Source organism: Monodelphis domestica, chromosome 2 (genome assembly GCF_027887165.1).
Source record: "Monodelphis domestica isolate mMonDom1 chromosome 2, mMonDom1.pri, whole genome shotgun sequence".
In the NCBI taxonomy this organism is placed as follows: Eukaryota; Metazoa; Chordata; class Mammalia; order Didelphimorphia; family Didelphidae; genus Monodelphis; species Monodelphis domestica.
In genome coordinates, this window is record NC_077228.1 from 213,025,754 (window position 1) to 213,043,172 (window position 17,419).

Sequence of the window (17,419 nt, forward strand, 5' to 3'; positions counted from 1 at the left end):
ATAACTGTCAAACTTTCCTTGATAAGAGAAGCAAAACATAACTGTCAAACTTTCCTTGATAAGAGAACTCTGAAGTCTTGAAATCTCAATGATTTTTTTTATACACAATCCTACAATCAGTAATAAGTAATAAAAAATACTTATTAAGGACTACTGTGGATATGGTACTATACAAGGTAGTTAGTTAAGGACTCATTTAAGCCAAGCCACTGAACCAATCCTATACGGACCCCAACTAAACAACTCAATACACAAACTGTCAGTAGTATCATCATATATTAACCAAGGCAAATAACCATTGATTTTTAACAACTTAAGAATCAGACATTTCATTTAAGGCTCTTGCCATTGTGCAGGGGTCACCAAACTCTGGCCTGTCACCTGTTTTGTACAGCCCATACGCTAAGAATGGTTTTTATATTTTAAAATACACCTTATTTAGTATGTTTTGCCTTTACAGACTAGTTGTATGACTGTGGATTATCTGAAGCCATTAGACTTCTCTGAGCCTCAGTTTTTTTGATCTATAAAGGGGAATGACCTTACCTGTAGTATTATGTCATATGTAGTACATATGTAGTACAGGGTCAATACAAGGATCAACTGGGAAATGTATTTAAAGGACTTTATAAACCTTAATACGCTATATAAGTGTCAGCTATCAAACAAGTTATCTTATGCCTAAAATATTTGGAAGTATCTATAATATCACTGACATTGCTGCAACAGGACACCATGCATCCATATCTTGTTGATTCCTGTCCATATCCTCCCATAAATCCTCTACAGAGGGGGCAGCTAGGTAGCTCAGTGGATTGAGAGTCAGGCCTAGAGTTTGGAGGTCCTAGGTTCAAATCTGGCTTCAGACATTTCCCAGCTGTGTGACTCTAGGCAAGTCACATAACCCCCATTGCCTAGCCCTTACCACTCTTCTGCCTTGGAACCAATACACAGATTCCAAGACAGAAGGTAAGGGTTAAAAAAAAAATCTACTACTAGAGCTAATGCTCTAGATACCAAAAACTCTTTTTGAGTTTGACAACACTGTTATGAAGTGTTACACAAAGTACTTGTATGGGATGTGTTGCCTAATTATTTCTGTCAATTAGTCAATAAACATTTATTAAGTACCTCCCATATATGCCAAGGACTGGGGATAAAAAAAAAAAAATCAGTGTCCATCCTCAAGGAACTGACTCTCAATCAGGAGAGAACACATACATGTATAAATGTATATATACACAAGAGAAGTGTCACACTTCACTGTTCCACAGATATAATTGATATTAACGACTAGTGCTAATAACAATGTTAACTATAGTTATTTAAATAGCAATATTAACTGCTAACATTTATATAGTACTTACTATGTGGGGGGGAGGGGAATAAGGATTAACATAGACTATCTGTGCCAAACACAGTGCTAAGCATTTTACAAAAATCTCATTTAATTCTCACAACCCTGAAAATAGGTGCTATTATTAGCTCCCTTTTACAAAGGAGGAAAGTGAGGCAGAAAGAGCTTGTGACTTGTTCAGGGTTTGCAAGGTGCTTTACAAACATTATCGTACTGGATCCTAACCACTCAACCTAAAAACCCAACTAAATATGTGATGTCACTACTATTTTACAGAGGGTAACTAGGGCTGGAAGCGCCGTAGTGAATAGCCTAGGGTCATGTGACTTCACTGAGGCCGTATTTGAACACAGGTCACCCTTTCTACCCGCAGAGCACTCTATCCGCTACGTTGCTATGGTGACGCTCAAAAAATACCACGATTATATCCTAGGACCCGTAGACAAGGGAAAGCCTAACTGTGTTGTTCCGGTGGGGGAACAACGGTAGGAAAGGGAGGGTGAAGAAGTGGAAGCCCGTGGAAGCCCGCCCGAGACCCAGAAGGAACACCCACATGCATGTAGGCGGGCGTGGCCAAAGGGCAAACTGGAAACAAAGGAGCCTCAGACCGGCGTCTCTCGAGACATTACACGACCCTGTCCGGGCACGAGCCCGAGCTGCGAAGTAACCCTCAGAAGGCCGGGGCAGCGACCTCCGGCGGAATGAGGGGAACACACCAAGCCCACTCGTGACCAACTCTGAACCCTATTCGCCCCATGGCGTGGACCTTACTGTGAGAGTGGGGTCGCCGTCTAGTTCCTCCATGTTGCTGGTCTGATGAAGGCGAACACCAGGCTCAAGAGGCGCCACTAGTGCCCGAAACCCGGATCTTACGCCTACGAAGGACCCCGCTTCGGACCCTGACTAGCCGCGGAAGTGCCTGTCAATCCTCTCAGATTTTGAGGGCATACTCGTGTATGCTCGCGCTAGGAACCTTTACAAGTAGCTCCTTACTCATGTATTGGAAGCCACCCCTCCGAAATCTCCGGCCTTGAAGCATCGCGTAGTATTCCCATCACTCCCTGGCACCAGGCAGCGTTATGGGCAGCCCCGTTCTGAGGCAGAGAAACACCTCCCCCAACCCCCCAGGTGGCGGGAGAGTTGTTCAGTCCGGTTTTAGCTGGGTTTAAGAAACATGGGATCTTCAAGCAGAATGCGCCTCCTTGCGGCTGTGGTCATAGAAACTTCTGGACTGCAGATCCTGCGGTTCTGGCAACCTGGAGTCTTGCAGGTTAGCTGTGCGGATTTATAACCCGTCCTATACGTCTCTTGCACTCCAGGGTCAGCAGACACTGTAGCTCCTGTACAAGACTCATTCAGGAGGTTGGAAACTGTGTCAGTGCGATAGAATTTATTTTTGGGAAACATTGCCATAACAGAAATTAATTCTCCAATGATGGTAACCATAATAGTGATAATAATAATAGCTAACATTTATATATCACTTACAATGTGCTGGGCTCTGTGCTAAGCACTTTACAAATATCTCATTGAATCTTCACAGCAATCTTGGGAGGTAAATGCTATCATTATCCCCATTTTACAGAAGAGAAAACACAGCAAACAGGTTCAGTGACTTGCCTAAGGTCACAGTTCAGAAGTATCTGAAGTCGATTTTTGAACTGGGGGCTTCCCCAGACACACAGTCTACTGCTTCCACCTAATAATAATGGTTTTAACAAACTTAAAACCCTTGCAGTTGCTCTGGGGAAGCATGCAAATTCTCCAATGAACTCATTTGTTTTATTTTGAGTGCTATTTTTGTTGTTGAGGGACAACTAGGTGGTGCTATAGATTGAGTTACTCTGCCTAGAGTGAGGAAGACATCTTTAAGAGTTCTACTATGACCTGACTTAACCTTGCTTGCCTCAGTTTCTTCATCTGTAAAAGAAACTAGAAAGGGGCAGGTAAGTGGCTTGGTGGATTGAGATCCAGATCTAGAGACAGGGGTTCGTGGGTTCAAATATGACTTCAGATATTTCCTAGCTACAAGACTGAACACTTTTCTGTTTTGGGAAAAAATGTAGTATTGATTCTAAGGTGGAAAATAAGGTTTGTTTTGTTTTGTTTTTTATTTTTATTTTTTCCCCATTTGAATTAGTTTATTTAGTCAATTTAGAATATTATTCCTTGGTTACAATAATCACATTATTTCCATTCCTACTTACCACCCCCTTCTCGAAGCCGATGCACAATTTCATTGGGCATTACTTGTGTCCTTGATCAGAACCTCTTTTCATGTTTTTGTTTATACTAGGATGTTCATTTAGAGTCTACATCCCCAACCATATCCCTTCGATCCATGTATTCAAGCAGTTGTTTTCCTTTGGTGTTTTTACTCCTACAGTGTTTTCTCTGAATGTGGATAATGGTTTTTCTCCTAGATTCCTCCAAATTGTTCAGGGTCACTGCATTGCCACTAATGGAGAAGTCCATTACATTCGATTGTACCACAGTGTATCAGTCTCTGTGTATAATGTTTTCCTGGTTCAACCCTTTCACTCTGCATCAATTCCTGGAGGTTGTTCCGGTTCCCATAGAATTCCTCCACTTTATTATTCTTTTGAGCACAATAGTATTCCATCACCAACATACACCATAATTTGTTCTGCCATTCCCCAATTGAAGGGCATCCCCTCATTTTCCAATTTTTTGCCACCAAAAAAGAGCACAGCAATGAATATTCTTGTACATGTCATTTTCTTATTATCTCTTTGGGGTACAAACCCAGCAGTGCTATGACTGGATCAAAGGGCAGACAGTCTTTTATCGCCCTTTGGACATAGTTCCAAATTGCCCTCCAGAATGGTTGGATGAATTCACAACTCCACCAGCAATGAATTAATGTCCTGACTCTGACACATCCCCATAAGCATTCATTACTTTCCTTTGCTGTCATGTTAGCCAATCTGCTAGGTGTGCGGTGATACCTCACAGTTGTTTTGATTTGCATTTCTCTGATTTTAAGAGATTTAGAACACTTTTTATGTGCTTTTTAATAGTTTTGATTTCTTTGACTGAAAATTGTCTGTTCATGTCCCTTGCCCATTTATCAGTTGGAGAATGGCTTGAAAATTGCTTTAGCTCTTTATAAATTTGAGTAATTAGACTTTTGTCAGAGGTTTTTGTAATGAAGATTGTTTCCCAATTTGTAGCTTCCCTTCTAATTTTGGATGCATTAGTTTTGTTTGTACAAAAACTTTTTCATTTGGTGTAATCAAAAATTACTGATTTTACATTTTGAGATTTTTTTTTCTAGCTCTTGCTTGGTTTTAAAGTCTTTCCTTTCCCATAGATCTGACAAGTATACTATTCTGTGTTCACCTAATTTGCTTATAGTTTCCTTCTTTATATTCAGGTCATTCACCCATTCTGAGTTTATCTTGATATGAGGTGTAAGATGTTGATACAAACCTAATCTCTTCCATGCTATCTTCCAATTTTCCCTGCCATTTTTATGAAATAGTGGGTTTTGGTCCCAAAAGCTGGGATCTTTGGGCTTATCATAGACTGTCTTGCTAAGGTCATTTACCCCAAGTCTATTCCACTCATCCTCCTTTTTGTCTCTTAGCCAGTACCATATTGTTTTGATGACCACTGCTTTATAGTATAGTTTGAGATCTGGGACTGCAAGTCCTCCTTCCTTTGCATTTTTTTTCATGATTTCCCTGGATATCCTTGATCTTTTGTTCTTCCAAATGAACTTTGTTATGGTTTTTTCTATTTCAGTAAAAAAGTTTTTTGGTAGTTCAATGGGTGTGGGACTAAATAAATAAATTAATTTGGGTAGGATTGTCATTTTTATTATGTTAGCTCGTCCCACCCATGAGCAATCAATGTTTTTCCAATTGTTTAGATCTAGTTTTAATTGTGTGGAGAGTGTTTTGTAGTTGCGTTCATATAGTTCCTGTGTTTGTCGCGGCAGATAGATTCCTAAGTATTTTATATTGTCTGGCTGATTTTAAATGGAATTTCTCTTTCTAATTCTTGCTGCTGAAATGGGTTCGAGATACATAGAAATGCTGATGACTTATGCAGATTTATTTTGTATCCTGCAACTTTGCTAAAGTTGTTGATAATTTCAACTAGCTTTTTGGTTGATTCTCTAGGATTCCTTAAGTAGACCATTATATCATCCACAAAGAGTGATAGCTTGGTCTCCTCATTGCCAATTTTAATACCTTTGATTTCTTTTTCTTCTCTAATTGCTACTGCTAGTGTTTCTAGTACAATGTGTGAATTTTAAAACTATTCCACCCTACTCAGACCTTACTTTAGAAGATCTGATTTAGCTATTTCCTGATTAGTAACAATGGAGATACTTGGGTTAACAGAATCGAGTCTTGGGAACTCTACATTTCTCCACCCTCCTTAGTTTTAACAAGATCAGGAATGTCTGCACCATACTCACAGATTAAGTATTTGAGAAATTGGCCTTCAACAGACATGTGCAGAAACAGCAGAAAGACACCTGGGATGTCATAAGTCAAGCTAAGCTAACACTGGTACAGATGAGACGCAGGAAAGTGATGTAAAACCATCTATATAGGGCAAGTCACTTGCTCTCTTCAGCCTCTTTTCCCGGAGAAGCATCTCTGGCTGGCAATTTGCTAAGCATTCCAACATCTTGGAGTGGTGGCAGCTATATAGTCTGGGTTTTGGTGGTGAGTTTGCCCTTGAGCTAATTCAGGTTCAGGCATCTTGGCTGAGCCCTCTTGGAGTTCAGGCTGATTCCTTCCTCTCCAAAACCTTACCTTCTAGAGCCTCTAATCTTCCTTCCCGGCACAAGCCAGGAGGGAGAAATACTACACCCTTTTCCTTCTCCCTTCTTTTTAAATTTCTTTCCACTATATTAATTAAATCACCATAAATTTCCAGACTGATGTAGGTAAATTTTTTTTTGTTATTTGGGATATCCATGGCGGCCAATAATTAATATAGTTTAGGTGACAATGCTAAAATTATCCTTTACAATAGTTAAATAATAGAAGTGATAATGGGCATCCTTGTTTCACTCCTGATCTTATTGGAAAGGCTTCTAGTTTATCCCCATTGCAGATGATGTTTGCTAATGGTTTTAGATATATACTGTTTATTATTTTTAGGAAAGGCCCTTCTATTCCTATACTTTCTAGTGTTTTCAATATGAATGGATGTTGTATTTTATCAAAGGCTTTTTCTGCATCTCTTGAGATAATCATGTGATTTTTGTCCCTTTGCTTGTTAATATGGTCAATTATGTGGATGGTTTTCCTAATATTGAACCATCCTTGCATTCCTGGTATGAATCCTATGATTGCATTCCTCGTATGATTTCCTGGTCATAGTGAATAACCCTTGTGATGACTTGCTGGAGTCTTTTTGCTAGTATCGTATTTAAGATTGTTGCATCTATATTCATTAAGGAGATTGGCCTATAGTTTTCTTTCTCTGTTTTTGAACTGCCTGGCTTTGGGATCAGTACCATATTTGTGTCGTAAAATGAATTAGGTAGAACTCCTTCTTTGCTTATTTTGCCAAATAGTTTGTATAATATTGGGATTAGTTGTTCTTTTAATTTTTGATAGAAGTCATTTGTGAATCCATCTGTACCTGGGAGTTTTTTCTTAGGGAGTTCTTTGATTGCTTGTTTAATTTCTTTTTCTGATATGGGTTTGTTTAGGTAATCTATTTCTCTGTTAGTCTAGGCAATTTATATTTTTGTAAGTATTCATCCATATCACCTAGGTTGCCATATTTGTTGCCATATAATTGGGCATAATACTTTTTAATGATTTATTAATTTTCTCTTCATTAGAAGTGAGGTCTCCCTTTCCATCTTGGATACTGTCAATTTGGTTTTCTTCTTTCCTTTTTTTAATTTAACTGACCAGTACTTTGTCTATTTTATTTGTTTTTTTCAAAGTATCAGGTTCTAGTCCATTTATTAAATCAATAGTTCTTTGACTTTCAATTTATTAATTTCTCCTTTGATTTTTAGGATCTCTAATTTAGTCTTCATCTGAGGATTTTTCATTTGTTCTCTTTCTAGTTTTTTAATATGCATGCCCAATTCATTGAACTCTGCCCTCCCTAATTTGTTAATATATGAACTCAAGGATATAAATTTCTCCCTTAGTACTGCTTTGGCTGCATCCCATAGTTTTTGAAAGGATGTCTCATCATTATCATTTTCTTCAATGAAGTTATTAATTGTTTCAATGATTTGGTCTTTAACTAACTGGTTTTGGAGAATTGTATTCTATAATTTTCAATTAATTTTTTATTTACCTCTCCATGTACCCTTACTAATTATTATTTTCATTGCATTGTGATCTGAGAAGGTTGCACTTATTATTTCTGCTCTTTTGCACTTGTTTGCAATGTTTTTATGCCTTAAACATGGTCAATTTTTGTGAATGTACCATGTGCTACTGAAAAAAAGGTGTATTCCTTTTTTGTCCCTATTCATTTTTCTCCACATGTCTACTAACTCTAATTTTTTAAAGATTTCATTCACTTCGCTTACCTCTTTCTTATTTATTTTTTGGTTTGATTTATCTAGTTCGGATAGAGGGAGGTTCAGGTCTCCCATTAGTATAAATTTTCTATCTATTTCATCCTTGAGCTCCTCTAGTTTCTCCTTTAGAAATTTGGATGCTATGCCATTTGGTGCATACATGTTGAGTACTGATATTTCCTCATTGTCTATACTGCCTTTTACCAGGATGTAATTACCTTCCCTATCTCTTTTAACTAGATTTATTTTTACTTTGACTTTGTCAGATATCATGACTCCTGCCTTCTTTTTATCAGTTGATGCCCAATAGATTTGGCTCCATCCTCTTACTTTCAACCTGTGTGTATCTTTCTTCCTCGTGTGTGTTTCTTATAGACAACATATAGTAGGGTTTGGGATTCTAATCCACTCTGCTATTTGCTTGCGTTTTATGGGTGAGTTCATTCCATTCACATTCAGAGTTATGATTACTAGCTTTGTATTTCCCAGCATTTTGATTTCTACTTCTGGTCCTGCCTTTTCTTCTTTCGCTATTTCCTTTAACACCAATGTTTGCTTTTAATCAATCCCCCTAGTTCCCACCCGTATTTTACTTCTCTTTCTACCCCCTCTCTTCTTATTCCTCCCCTTATTTTCCTTGCAATCTTTCTAAAACTACCCCCCCCCTCTCCCTCCCTTGTACTGCTTCCCTCCCCACCAGTTCGTTTGCTACCCTTCTATTCCCCTATAGGCACAAATCAATTATTTGCCCCAATGGATTGGATATATTCCCTCTTCGGATCAATTTCAATGCATGTAAGAGTTGAGTATTTCCTTTCTCTAACCTCTTTACCCTTCCAGTGTATTGATGTTCTACCCCTTCTCACCATGAGCTTCTTTGTGATATATAAATTTACCCCCTTTTGTTTCTTTTCCCATTTCTTTTAGTATTAACCTCTTTTTTTTTAGCTCTAGTTGTATATATATTATAACAGATGTCCAGCAACTGTTATAAAAAGAAATTCCCTTTGTGGGTTTGGGCTGGAGAAGGAGCAAGGAGTTTGAGAAAATGGGTGAAGAATAAAGAAACACAGACAAGTCAATATTTTTGACAAGGGAAGGCATGAGAATCCCTGAGGACATTCTCCTTGGAAAGATAATTAAAGGAAAATGTGAGAAGTATGCTGACATGTGGAAGTAAAAATTCCGAGATAGAAAGCATGTGGCCAAGAGTGGCCTTAGGAAAGATAAAGAGAAAGACAGTAGTGAGAAGTTCAAAGTTGCAGGAAACAAGAAGAGGAATCACGCGTTCACCCCAGGCTTTATTGTGGATAGTGAGGATGAATGAATACATAACAAAGCATAGTTGATTCTCATTGGTAGCATAGATAATGACAAGATCAGAGTAGGTGGGGATACACCTGACATGCGCTTTTCAGAGGAATGAGGTTTGACAAAGTAAGGGCAAAGCCTTTGTGGCTTAGGCCCAGGAATTCTCTTGCCCTTAGAACTGCCTATACAGTGATCATTAACTGCTCTGATCAAGTATTTAATACATAAACCATACTTCCATGCCTGGTATGCTACATACATATATATATATATACATGTATATACATTTATGCATACATATATCTATGTACCTATTTATGTCTAGGGATTTCATCTTATACAGTTTGTCACTGTTCCCTCTAAGTGTAATTCTTCTAGCTGCCCAGTTGATAATATCAATTTTTTTTTAAAATATATTTTATTTGATCATTTCCAAGCATTATTCGTTAAAGACATAGATCATTTTCTTTTCCTCTCCCCCACCCCCCATAGCCGACGCGTAAGTCCACTGGGCATTAGATGTTTTCTTGATTTGAACCCATTGCTTTGTTGATAGTATTTGCATTAGAGTGTTCATTTAGAGTCTATCCTCTGTCCTGTCCCCTCAACCTCTGTATTCAGGCAGTTGCTTTTTCTCGGTGTTTCCACTCCCATAGTTTATCCTTTGCTTATGAATGGTGTTTTTTTCTCCTGGATCCCTGCAAGTTGTTCAGGGACATTACACCGCCACTAATGGAGAAGTCCATTACGTTCGATTATACCACAGTGTATTAGTCTCTGTGTACAATGTTCTCCTGGTTCTGCTCCTCTCGCTCTGCATCACTTCCTGGAGGTTGTTCCAGTCTCCATGGAACTTCTCCACTTTATTATTCCTTTTAGCACAATAGTACTCCATCACCAACATATACCACAGTTTGTTCAGCCATTCCCCAATTGATGGGCATCCCCTCGTTTTCCAGTTTTGGGGATAATATCAATTTTTAAGAGTTACCAATGACCTCTTTTCTTATAGGGTTACATATCATTTTAAATTATTGCCTCTCTTAAAAAAAAGTTTTGTCTTGTTTTGTTTTGTTTTTCTTTTCCCCCTCTTTTTTAATTACCTTTTGATGATTCTCTTGAGTTCTGTGCTTGGGCATCAAATTTTCTGTTCAGGTCTGGTCTTTTCTTTACAAATTCTTGGAATTCTTCTGTTTTGTTGGATGACCATACTTTCCCCTGTAAGAATATAGTCAGTTTTGTTGGGTAGTTGATTCTTGGTTATATACCTAGTTCCCTTGCTTTCCGGAATATCATATTCCATGCCTTTCAGTCCTTCAGTGTGGATGCAGCCAGATCCTGCATTATCCTCACTGTGGTTCCATGGTATCTGAATGACTTCTTCTTGGCAGCTTGTAATATCTCTTCTTTGGTCTGATAGTTCTTGAGATTAGCTATAACATTCCTGGGTGTTGTCGGTTGGGAATTAAGTACAGGAGGCAATCTGTGGATTCTTTCAATCTCCACTTTTCCCTCTTGTTCTAGAATATCGCGGCAGTTTTCTTGAATAATTTCCTGTAGTATTATGTCCAGGCTTTTTCTTTTGTCATGGTCTTCTGGTAGACCAATGATTCTTAAATTGTCTCTCCTTGAACAATTTTCTAAATCCTCTGTTTTGTGAATGAGATGCTTCATATTTTCCTCAATTTTTTCATTCTTTTCATTTTGTTTTATAGTGACCTGCTGCCTTGTGAGGTCACTTAATTCCAGTTTTTGTATTCTGGTTCTTAAAGACTGGATTTCATCCTTGGCTTTTTGGTCATCCTTCTCCTTCTGGTATGATTTTCTTTGGAGGTCATCTTTCATTCTCTTTACCTCATCTCTCATCTCCTTTGCCTCATCTTTCATCTTCTTTGCCTCATCTTTCATCTCCTTTGCCTCATTTTCAAGCTGGTTGATTTTGGCTTTCAAGTCACTATTTTCTGTTTCCAGATGACATCTTAGTTTTTAAATTCTTTTCCCAATTGTCTTCAGCCCCTCTTGTGTTTTGAATTGCATTTTGTGCTCTTCCAAAGCCTGTATCCAATTTGCTGGGATTGCTGAGTTATTGCTTTTCTCCTCTCCTATTTGGCTTGCTCTTTGTTCATTGCCTGTACAGAAGCTTTTGATTGTAATTTCTTTCTTCTTTTTCTGTTATTTGCTCATATTTACCCCTTCTTTGCTCCCTATGTTTGTCTGTGCTCTTGCTCCTCTCATTTTTTTGGTTTTGGGGCTTTCTGTCAGTCTCCCCTCTTGGAGCTTTGCCAGATCTCTCAGTGCAGTCTGTGGGAGAGGATATTGGAGTTTTAGCTTCCCTGTCCTCTGGATGCTTTTGATTACATAAAAGTCCAGCAGTTAGTGAGGGAGGGGTGTTGGAGCTTGGGATTCCCTGAGCTCTGAATGCTTTTGATGGGATTAAATTCAGCTGGGTTGGGCTGGATGTGCTCTGAGGCCAAAACCTCCTGGAAGGCTGGAGCAATATGGAAGGTCTCTGCCGCTCTGACCAGGCTGCCATCTCTGTGCTCCCTCTCCAGCTCCTTCCCTGCTGCCTGTGTTCGACGCTCTGAGCCTGGCACAGCCCTGCCCACACGGTATACCCTCCTGACCAGCGCCTTTGCCTGCCCAGAGGTCCCTGCTTCCCCTGGAGGCTTAGCTCTCTAGGTGGGGGTGGGGGGTCCTGGGACCTTCCTTCTACCTTCCCCTTAAGCCTGAGTGTTCTCATATTCAGGCTTTGGGGGGAGGGGCTTACCTTTTGGATTGAGTCCAGCTCCTTGGCTCTGTCTTGTTGTTAGGTTTTATTTTCAGTCCCCTAGGAGCATTCAGTTTGTGATCTCTAAGGAAGGGTTTTCAGAGGTCTGAACTTTTGCAGCTTCTAAGCCACCATCTTGACTCTGCCTCCTTGTTTTGTTTTTTAAAGAGCTGGAAAAGCAAATGGTAAACTACTCCAATATCTTTGCTAAGAAAAACCCAAATGGGTTCAGGAAGAGTTATCATCTTTCTGAAATGGAGATAAATAGGGGATCCCTTCTCCTCTCTAATGGAGGTAAACCCTTTCCCCACCTCTCCATCTAGAAGAAAATGGATCAGTGTCTCAGCCACTTCCTAAGGGCCTTTTGTGATTTTATGCTCCAGGCAATTTGTAACCTTACTCTCTAGTAGGAGATGATACAGAGATAGTCCATGCCAGAGAAGATAGGTGACTAAAGCAGGAGTTACCTATTAAGTAATCTTAAAAGGAGAAAACTTCTACTCTCTCTTTGTCTAGATTGTGTGTGTGTAGCTGTCTCTTGGATTTCCAGTAGTTTTGGGAGAGAAGGGAAAAGGCAACCCCCCCCCAACTTCCCCAGCAGTCAGCAGCTATAGTGACTGTTCACATGAAGCAGAGAGAATATGTATTTGTCTAGATGAGCATGAAGCTTGATCTCAGAAACTGTTGCTTCTTTTTTATGTTTTTTTGCTTCAGTTCTGGTCAACAAGTAGAGATTCTGAGTCATATTCCTAGCCTTGGTGAACTTTTGTTTTTGTTTGGTCATGTCTCACTCTTCTTGACCTCATTTGAAGTTTTCTTAGCAAAGATGCTTAACTTACTTCCTTCTCCAGCTTATTTTACATATGAGGAACCTGAGGCAAACAGGGTGAAGTGCTTTGCCCAAGGTCACACAGTTAAGAATTAATCTGAGAACAAATTTGAACTCATGAAGATGAGGTTTCCTTATTCCAGGCCTCACACTTTATCCATTGCACCACCTAGCTGCCACCAAAGAATCCAGAACTCACAGTCATTGAGAGGTTTGGGTACTGAGTGTTCAATGGGAAGTTATACTTTTCTTGTAGAAGAAAGCCAGCACTAGGAGGATGGAACTATGCATGGCTGACTGGTCAGAAATATGGACCATGAATGAGTTGTTTAGAGAGCACAGCCTGAGATGAAAATGAAATCTGTTTATTAGAAACCCTACCAGTGTCCTATAAAATTTTCCTACCTCCCAGTAGAGTATAATAGGACTGATGGATTATTGTTTCATGTTTTAAAGTATTTGTCAGTGAGTGCTTATGAGTATTGTGTTTTAAGCATTTCTTTTGTTGTGGAGGAAATAAATCATTTTTCTATATGTAATCAAGGGTAGCTAAGTGATAGGATGGATGGAGTTTGGACCTGGAGTCTTCTTCCTGAATTCAAGTTCAGATTCATCTTTCTCAATTCAAATCTGGCTTCAAACACTTCCTTGATGTGTGACCCTGGGCAAGTCATTTAACTTTTTTTGCCTCAATTTCCTCATCTATAAAATGAGTTGGAGAAGGAAATAGGAAACCACTCAAGTATCATTGCCAAGAAAACTCCCAATGTGGTCATGAAGTCTGACAAGACTGAAACAACTGAACAAGAAATACACAACTTATTATAATGCATAGTACATTTAGTACCTTTCTAGAAGGTTAATCGTTTCTGGACAGAACCTAGACCCAATGGGCTTCGTTTAAGAGATTTTCCCCAAGAGTAGAACTATGGGTTGGGAGCATAATGTTCCTCAAGTTGGGAGCTTTTGCTGGGAAGACCTTCTATCAGTCTGTGAAGGACATCTGAGTGATTTTATTCTCTTTGGCTATAGCATCTACAAAAATGGGGTGGGAGGGATATGGGGGTGGGATAAGAGGGGGAATTGAGAATATATTCCGGGATCAGAAGAGGATTCACAGAATATTATGGCCCAGAGCAAAATATCTTATTAGATATCATTGTAATAATATGATGGGAGTTGTATTCCTTATCACTTCTAGGAAAATGTGCTCATCTCTATAGTATGTCTTTTTGGAATGACAAAGCACACTCTTGGTATCTTACTGGTAGTTGAGTTGGGAGAGGCTGAATCAAACCTGCTTCAACTAGGATTGGTCACTAAGCCAGGAGGAATGACTCACTCCAGGGACCTTAGAAAAGGAGGAATTTTGTCCTTTCTCTGTTTTCTTTCAACTCCCTTAGGTGCAGAATGGCTTTTCTGAGTTCTAATCTGACCTCAGATAATCAAAAGCTTTCCCTTCTAGACTCTCTTTAAGGGAAGAAAAAGCACCCTTTCTTTAGCCCTGACAAAATGTGAACTGCTAGTACATGGCAACAAGACCAGCTGGGGTCTTGAGATCCCTGTCTAGCTTTTGCAATTTTCCAAGATGTACATATTGCTTCTGAGGCCATCTTGTGTGGGTTCTAGAGGCTGAGAAATCAGACTGGGACCTCTCAGTCTGAACTGAACTTCAGCAGGAGTTTCTGCATCAGAGAAAATGATTCCTAAAACCCTGGACTGACCTTTCAATAGAACTGAACCTGGAGGGATTTGTTTGAAAAGAGTAGAGCCATGGAGAAAGATAAAATGTCTTTTCTGTAGTCCCATAACATGTTTTCTGTTTTGTTCATTTTAAATCTAATCATCATTGGAGAACATAATAGTAGTTATAGGTTAACTCTGAGGGAGCTCAGTGACACAATAGATAGAACTCTAGACATGGAGTCAGGAAGACTTGAGTTTAAATCCAACCTTAGACATTTAAAAGTTGCCTGACCCAATGTGGAACTATGTCCAAAGAGCTTTAAAAGACTGTCTGCCCTTTGATCCAGCCATAGCACTGCTGGGTTTGTACTCCAAAGAGATAATAAAGAAAAATACTGTACAAAAATATTTATAGCTGCGCTCTTTGTCATGGCAAAAAATTGGAACATGAAGGGGTATCCATCGATTTGGGAATGGCTAAATAAATTGTGGTATCTGCTGGTGATGGAGTATTATTGTACTGAAAGAAATGAAGAACTGGAGGAAATCCATGTGAACTCCAAGAATTGATGCAGAGAGAAAGGAACAGAACCAGGAGAACGTTGTACACAGAGACAGATACACTGTGGCACAATCAAATGTAATGGACTTATACTAGCATCAATGTAATGACCCAGGACAATCCAGAGGAACTTATGAGAAAGAATGTTATCCACGTCCAGAGAAAGAACTATGGGAGTAGAAATGCAGAAGAAAAAACATGATCAATCACATGGTTCAGTGGAGATACAAATGGGGATGTTGACTTTGAATGATCACTCTAATGCAAATATTAATACTATGGAAAGAGATTTTGAACAATGATAAATGTATAACCCAGTGGAATTGTTCATAGGCTCTAGGAGAGGGGAGGGAAGAAGGGAGAGAAAGAACATGAATCATGTAACCATGGAAAAATATTCTAAATTAATTAATCAATAAAAAAATTGCCTGATCCTGGGCAAGTCACTTGACTGTTGCCTGCCTCAATCTCCTTATCTAGAAAATAGGGATCATAATCAGCACCTAGGGTTGTTGTGAGAATAAAATGAGATATTTGTTATGTGCTTTACAAATATTAGCTATTATTATTGTCAGTGGGCATTTATAGGTCTTTTGTTTTTAGCCTTTTTTTTATATAGAGGAAATAAATAGCTGTCCTAGCTCTGATTTACATTTTATAGTACTTTTCTTCTTCCTCCGTTTTGAGGAGTAATCAGTCCTCACATGGGGGGTGTGCTTGTCCTAAAATTTCAGTTCCCTTAAAAGAAGGGAGAGGGGCCTTAGATTTTGGGGAGATGCTCAATATGAGCAAAGCCCAAGTTTTGTTTCCAAGACAGAGGAGCCATAAGGGCTAAGTGATTGCAGTTAAGTGACTTGCTCAGGGTCACACAACTAGGAAGGAGGGGAGACTTGAAGCCAGGTCTCTCTGACTCTAGACCTGGTTCTATTCTTTGAGCCTCCTAGCTGCCTCACTTTAAATAATTTTTTCATAAGCAGAACTGGGAGAACATTATACATAATAACAGCAATATTGAATGATGATTATCTGTGAAAAACTGGCTACTCTCAGCAATGTAATAATCAGGGACAATCCTAAAAAACTTATATAGTGTATAAATGGAGATTTTTGAGCCTTTGGACATCATCTCCCAGAAGTCCCTTAGTTTTCCCCAGGGTTCCATTTTCCTGTGTCCCTACATCTTGTGTGATTGGATTTAAGTGGCTGTAACTCCTCCCTCGTCCTCTTTTGAACCTGCGACTAGGCTGGTCAGGCAGTTCTTTTGTTTTAGTTATTATTAATAAAACTTTATAAAATATAATACTTAGTTATTGATTATTAATTTAAAAACCCATAATAGGGAGTGCTATCCACCCCCAGAAAAAGAACTGTTGGAGTCGTCTTTCACATCAGTATGTTTATGGTCTTGTTTGGGGGTTTTGGTTTTGTATAACTTTACTCTTACAATGATCAATACGGAAGTGTGTTTTGCATGACAATAAAAATAATTTGAAAAATAAATAAATAATTTTTTCTAGGGGCTCTAAAGAATCTAAAGCCAAAAAAATCAGTCCCTCATTTTATGTGATTTAGCTCCTTTAGGGCCAAATCCAGTTCACATTTTCTTGAGTCCAAAGCTGAAGGGCCTTTTTTTTTTTTCAAAAAAAATTTTTTAATTAAACCCTTACCTTCTTGTTTTAGTATCAATACTGTGTGTTGGTTCTATAGTGTAAAAATTTAAAAAAAAAATAGCGAGCTACATAAAATAAAGGTGAAAACTATGCCAAAATAGGTATTCAAACGGTTCAGATACTAAAAGTATCTTCAGTGATAAAGTGAAGCTCAATTGTGAACTTCCATTCAGGGCCAAGTGCAAGGATGCTAAAGAGACTTTTATTATAAAAATAACATATTTACTGAAATATATAAGGATAAAACAGGATTTCTAATTCCAAGGGATTCAAATCCACCCAAATAAATTCCCTGGTTCTGCTAGGAACCACTTCTTCTGTGTTTCACAGGCTACATTTATTCTCCCTGATCTGATTAACCCAAATTTATATAATCTAAATAAAAACTACTGCTATTATCCTTATAATTCTTAACTTCACCTTCAAATTATAAAATAACAAAGGCTAGCTGGTTGAATCTCAACAAGAATCAATTAGGACTTGTAAAAATTAAAATTTAATCTCAAATAATAAAAAAATTATACTTTAAGGAGGTTTATTAAATGATCATTAGAAATCAAGGAATAAAGAGGATACAAAATGAAAACCATATTCTCATGGCTTATTAGCCATTTCAAAATCCCTACTTTACCACCATCACCACTGGATGCCAGCCATAAAGAGGAGGAAGAGCCTCAACACTCACTCCCTTTAATTTTC

General features: G+C 38.6%; 1 protein-coding gene across 3 annotated transcripts in view; it reads right to left on the bottom strand.

The window, feature by feature from the left end:
- NUP85 (nucleoporin 85) overlaps window positions 1–2,448 on the bottom strand; it is a 20,394-nt gene extending 17,946 nt beyond the window's left edge. The window contains exon 1 of one of the 3 annotated variants that reach the window (XM_001369498.4): window positions 2,129–2,448. In XM_001369498.4, coding sequence (XP_001369535.1) covers window positions 2,129–2,161 — 33 coding nt within the window. In that variant the 5' untranslated portion in view covers window positions 2,162–2,448. Of the gene's footprint in view, window positions 1–1,910 lie in introns of all 3 variants that reach the window. The other 2 variants (XM_056817170.1, XM_007482665.3) reach the window with 2 other exon arrangements.
- Between the last annotated feature and the right edge of the window lie 14,971 nt (window positions 2,449–17,419).